The sequence below is a fragment of the Lolium perenne genome, chromosome 4, assembly GCF_019359855.2.
Source record: "Lolium perenne isolate Kyuss_39 chromosome 4, Kyuss_2.0, whole genome shotgun sequence".
In the NCBI taxonomy this organism is placed as follows: domain Eukaryota; kingdom Viridiplantae; phylum Streptophyta; class Magnoliopsida; order Poales; family Poaceae; genus Lolium; species Lolium perenne.
The window spans coordinates 81140425-81145995 of record NC_067247.2 but is presented as its reverse complement, the minus strand read 5'-3'; the positions used below and the strand labels follow the sequence as shown (position 1 = coordinate 81145995).

Below are 5571 nucleotides of genomic sequence, written 5' to 3'. Positions count from 1 at the left end.
GCCGGATCACCGAGCTGACCCGCGGAGGGGTCGAACTGGGGCACCTCACTGACTACGCCCACAAGTGGAATCAGGCGGATTTGTCCCCTGCGACGTGCGGCCTGGGGAAGGATAAGCTGCCGGTTGCGGACCCCGCCGGCCCCCGTAGCACCGTCCAGCACCTTGGCCGGCTGCGGCGCGCTGTCAAAGAATTTGACATTGCGTGGCACGACGCCAACAACAATGTGGTGGTAAGCTGCACAAACTCAATCTCTTTTACATCTTTGCCGGTTTTACTTTTCCGGATTATATATATATTCCCAGTCCCCGAGTTTCGGGTTGAGAGCGCAGCACTTAGCGCGAAACTTTGCTAAAAACATGAAAAACCGGCATAGCCAGTCCCGAGTTTCGGGTTCAGAGCGCAGCACTTAGCGCGAAATTTTTCTTCTTGCCGGCATCTTTCTTACCGAAACACCTTTTTATCTTGAACAGAGCACGGCGACCACCCGGAGACAGCTCTTTGAAGAGCTGCTATGGGAGCACCGGGAGCTTTCGGAAGCCCACAGCCAATGCCAAGATTAGCTTTTTTTTCCGGCTTCTTTTTACCGGTTGCTTCTTCCTTTAGGTACTTATAAAATTTTCTATACTTCAGCTGTCCCGAAAGCCACCATCGAGGCCCTGTCCTCCCAGGTCGCGGCGCTCCAAGGTATCATTTCTTTTCCGGTTGCCCTACATCTTTTTCGTTTTACCGGAGTTATTTTTCTGTTAACGCCTTCCCTTCCGGCCTGCAGCTGAAAAGGAGTGGCTCGTCAAGGAGCATCAGCGAGCCCTGGATGTTCAGAAGAACAACTTCTCTGAGCTGAAGGCACAACTCAGGGAAGTCGAATCCCGACATTCCCGGGAGCTCGAGAAGGTCCGGGCGGCAGCGGAGGTTAAGTTGAACGAATCCTTGGAGGAGTTCACGAACTCCACCGCGGTGCTGCGGGCTGAGCTGGAGGAGCAGACCAAGGTCCGGGAAGAGCAGATCAAGGCACGGGAGCTGGCTGAAAACCAGGTCGCCGCCCTCATGACGGAGCAGAAAGACTACGACCGGTTGGTCGTACAAACCGACACGCTGCTCCTTAGTAAGCCCTTCTTCTTTCCTTTACTGCTTATAAGCTTATGTCACCCGGTAGTGTGTCCTTATCCTTTTTATTTTCTTGTAGGGATCTTCCTGGACTCCCAGGAGTACGCCGTCCGGAAGGTAGAGGAGCGCAGGACGGAGCTGTCTTTCGGCGACCGGGAGCTTCCCTGGGATGCCTATGACCACCTGGTCGCGCTCTCCTCCCGGGTTCAGCACATGCGCGCCGTGGATCGGCACTTGGTGGATCTGCCAGATCATGCCAAGGAGATCTGCAAGGTGCTGTGGCCTGAGGAGGCGGTGCCGGAGAGCGTAACGCTTATCTCTGACCGTCTCAAGGACGCCTGCCGGAGGATCCGGGAATGGAGATGCTCTGCGGCTCGTGTCGGAGCAGATGCGGCCTTGCGCGTCGCCTGCTCCTGGTACGAAGACTTGGATCTGGATGTCTTCCCCGCCGTTCGTGATGAAGCACCCACAGACACGGATCCGGTCTTGACCGCCAAGCACCAGGATCGTGCCTACCGGATTGCGGAGTTCGCCCCCTTCCGCACCTTCATCCCTCCCCCTCCCGAAGTCAAAGATGCGCTCTCTGACGACGAGGAAGAGATCTAGGAGGAGGGAGAAGAAGGAGCCGGAGAAGGCGCTGCTCCCCCGGAAGCTCCTGAGGCTGGTGCTCAGCTCCCCATCGCCTGAACTTGTCGCCTTGTGCTTCCTGCTTGTTGCCTCACAGCTTGAAACTTGTTAAATTCTACCCCGGTATACCGGGGTTTATGATGTAAGATAAAACTAAGCATTTCTTTTTTGCTTTGATCTACAACAATTATGCTTTTGCAGGTATCCATTTACCGGTAAGCTTTTAAATTAAGTGTTATGTGCTAATCTTAGCATTTTGCATAACGTTTGCTTTGATCTTGCACTGTGAAGATTCCGGAATTGTTTCGGCATCCAATCCGATGCACACTTGGTTCTATTGCTTTGCCTCTGCCTACCTCTCTGGGTTTTTTGGCGTATGAGTCACAAAGTTCTTTTGCCAAGCAAGCATTTTCTTGAACTTAGAATTTTTTTTGAAATTTTTCACAAAAAACCGGTTTAACCGGGGTTAGTTAAATTTTTCCGGTATTGATTGGTCCCATTCATCCTCTTCGTGTTTCACATGCTTAGTTCCTACCGGTTTATCTTGCTTGCCATGAAGCCGGTCTGCGGACAACAGCATAGTCGAAGACTCCGGTAGGTTTAGCATGTTACTAAACCGGAAAGAAAAAATGTTCACCAAGCAACCGGTAAACTGAAAAAATAAACACATTACATGCAATTTTCGGCAAAGGCAGTCCCCGAGATTCATTCGAGGTGCCAGCATCTTTATTCATAGTACTTAAGGTACAAAAAGGAACTTCTTACAGCACAACTTCAGGAATAGAAAGGACGCAGTAGTGCTATGTTCCATGGGCGCTTGGTTTCTTCTCCAGACCTGTCCGCCTTGCCTTTCTTCGATTCCTGTGCGTCGATTAAGTAGTAGGCGTCATTGTGCAGAGCCTTGCTCACAATGAAAGGTCCTTCCCATGGGGGTGAGAGCTTGTGGCGTCCCTCAGTGCGCTGCACTAGGCGTAACACCAGATCTCCCTCCCGGAACACCCTTGGGTTAACCTTCCGGCTATGATAGCGTCTGAGGTTCTGCTGGTATATGGCTGTTCTTGCCAATGCCAGCTCTCTTGCTTCCTCTAGCAAGTCCACATCATTTTCTCGGGCCTCTTTTACCTCTTCTTCGGTATAGAGTTGAACCCTTGGTGAGTCATGAATGATATCGGTTGGGATTACAGCTTCTGCCCCATAAACCATGAAAAATGGAGTGTATCCGGTAGACCGATTCGGTGTCGTCCGGATGCTCCACAGCACAGATGGTAGCTCATCCAGCCAACATCCTGGTGACTTTTCAAGCGGTTCAATCAGCCTTGGCTTGATACCGGAAAGCACCAGAGTGTTTGTCCTTTCAACCTGGCCATTGCCTTGCGGGTGTGCGACGGAGCACAAGTCCAACCGGATATTGTTATCCTCACAAAACCTTTTGAACTCACCTTGAGCAAAGTTTGTGCCATTGTCACTGATGATGCTATGCGGGTATCCATACCGCAAGATCACATCTTTTAAGAATTTCACAGCCGTATGCCCATCACACTTTGCGATAGGCTTCACTTCCAACCATTTGGTGAATTTATCCACCATTACCAAAACATGTGTCATGTTTCCCCTTGCTGTTTTGAATGGACCCACCATGTCAAGGCACCAAACAGCAAATGGCCATGTCAATGGTATAGTTTTGAGGCCAGACGCTGGGGTATGATTTTGCTTGGCGTACCGCTGGCAGCCGTTGCATTTTCGTACCAAGTCCTCAGCGTTTTCCAAAGCAGTGGGCCAGTTGAACCCATGCCGGAACACTTTTGCCACCAAGGCCCTTGAATAGGCGTGGTGCCCACATTCTCCTTGGTGAATCTCCACCAGCATTTCTTTTCCCTCTTCCGGTTCCACACATCTCTGGAGGACACCGGTAACACTCCTTTTGTACACCTCACCGTTGATGATAGTGTATGCCTTGGATCTTCTCTGGATCCTTCTTGACTCATTTTCGTCAACCGGCAAGGTGCCGTTGATCAGGAATTCCTTAATAGGTTCAACCCACGTTGGCATTTCCCGGACTAGGAAAACCGGTACATCTATCTCCATATTGTCCACCAGCATAGCTTCTTCCGGTTTAGACATCGCAGTTCCCGGGTCTACCGGAACAGTCCCCGAGGTTACCGGAACAGTCCCCGGGTTTCCTTCATCAATATCCATTGGCACAACATGTGACTCCGGTACAAAAATTGATTCTGATTCCGGACTTGGTTTAATTGACGGAGTCCTTAGATGAGCCAAAGCTACTCCGGGAGGAATTTCCTGCCGGGAGGAGCCTAGCTTGGAGAGAGTATCCGCAGCTTCATTTTCTGCACACGGCACATGGTGAAACTCACAACCTTCAAAGAATCCGGCAATCTTTTGCACGTGAAACCGGTATGATGCCATGTTGGCATCTTTTGCGTCCCAATCTCCGGAACACTGCTGCACCACAAGATCTGAATCACCATAGCAAATGATCCGGTGCACACCGATTTCCTTTGCGACTTTGAGCCCATGGATCAAAGCTTCGTACTCAGCAACATTGTTCGATTCTCGGAAGTGCACTTGTAAAACATACCGGAGATGATCTCCCTTAGGCGAAGTGAGCACCACACCGGCGCCCAGACCCTCCTTGAGCTTGGATCCATCAAAGTGCATCTTCCAGTACTCCACCTTGTGTTCCGGCGGTTTGTATTGCATTTCCGCCCAATCAACCAAGAAATCAGCCAAAGCTTGTGACTTTATGGCGGCCCTTCTTTCGTAGTCCGGTACATATGGTGATACCTGAATTGCCCACTTGGCAATCCTGCCGCTAGCGTCTTTGTTCCCCATGATATCAGAAATTGGTGCCTCGCTCACTACTTTCATGGGATGCTCTTCAAAGTAGTGCTTGAGCTTTGTGGCGGCCATGTACACTCCATAAGTCATTTTCTGGAAGTGGGGGTAGTTTTGTTTTGAGAGGGAGAGCACCTCGCTCAGGTAGTATACCGGTCTCTGCACGGTTTTTCCTTCCTCTTCTCCTTCAACTACAACCACCACACTCACAACCCGGTTTGTTGCTGCTATGTACAACAGCATAGGCTCTCTTTCTAGAGGCGAAGCCAATATCGGCGCTGTAGCTAGCATTGTTTTTAGCTCTTTGAACGCTGCGTCTGCCTGAGGGGTCCAGACAAAAGTATCGGATTTTTTCATCAAAGCATAGAGCGGTAGGGCCTTTTCCCCCAACCTGCTTATGAACCGGCTTAGTGATGCCAAGCTTCCGGTAAACTTTTGCACATCTTTGAGCTCTTGGGGTACTGCCATTCTTTCTATGGCCCGGATTTTTACCGGATTAACCTCAATGCCCCGGCTGGACACGGGAAAGCCAAACAGCTTGCCGGCTGGCACACTGAAGGTGCATTTTGCCGGATTGAGTTTCATCCGGAACCTTCTTAGGTTATCAAACATTTGCCTTAAATCATCGATCAAGGTTTCCTTGACCTTCGTTTTTATCACAATGTCATCCACATAGACTTGCACATTCTTACCGATTTGATCAAATAAACACTTTTGCACGCAGCGCTGGTACGTTGCACCAGTGTTGCGCAAACCGAAAGGCATAGTGACATAGCAATAAGCCCCGTGCGGGGTGATAAACGCAGTTTTTATTTGATCTTCCTTTTTCAAGGGAATTTGGTGGAAGCCGGAATAGGCATCCAGGAACGACAACAGTTCACATCCAGCGGTGGAATCAATCAGCTGATCGATCCGGGGTAAAGGGAAAGGATCTTTCGGACAAGCCTTGTTCAAGTTGGTGTAGTCGATGCACATGCGCCACACCT

At 50.3% G+C, this 5571-nt stretch overlaps 1 protein-coding gene across 1 annotated transcript; it reads left to right on the top strand.

Annotated features, from left to right (window-relative positions):
• The first annotated feature begins 899 nt into the window (after nucleotides 1–899).
• On the top strand, nucleotides 900–1845 carry LOC127348467 (uncharacterized). The gene is made up of 2 exons (XM_051374489.2): nucleotides 900–1103; nucleotides 1185–1845. The coding sequence occupies exons 1-2, from the start codon at nucleotides 1046–1048 to the stop codon at nucleotides 1709–1711; spliced, it is 585 nt and encodes a 194-aa protein (XP_051230449.1). The 5' UTR covers nucleotides 900–1045; the 3' UTR covers nucleotides 1712–1845.
• The last annotated feature ends 3726 nt before the right edge of the window (nucleotides 1846–5571 follow it).

Excerpts from the sequence above, each read along its gene's own strand:
- LOC127348467 (XM_051374489.2), top strand. The coding sequence starts at position 1,046 with ATGACGGAGCAGAAAGACTACGACCGGTTGGTCGTACAAACCGACACG. Across the intron at positions 1,104-1,184 it reads AACCGACACGCTGCTCCTTA|GGATCTTCCTGGACTCCCAG; the intron begins GTAAGCCCTTCT and ends ATTTTCTTGTAG.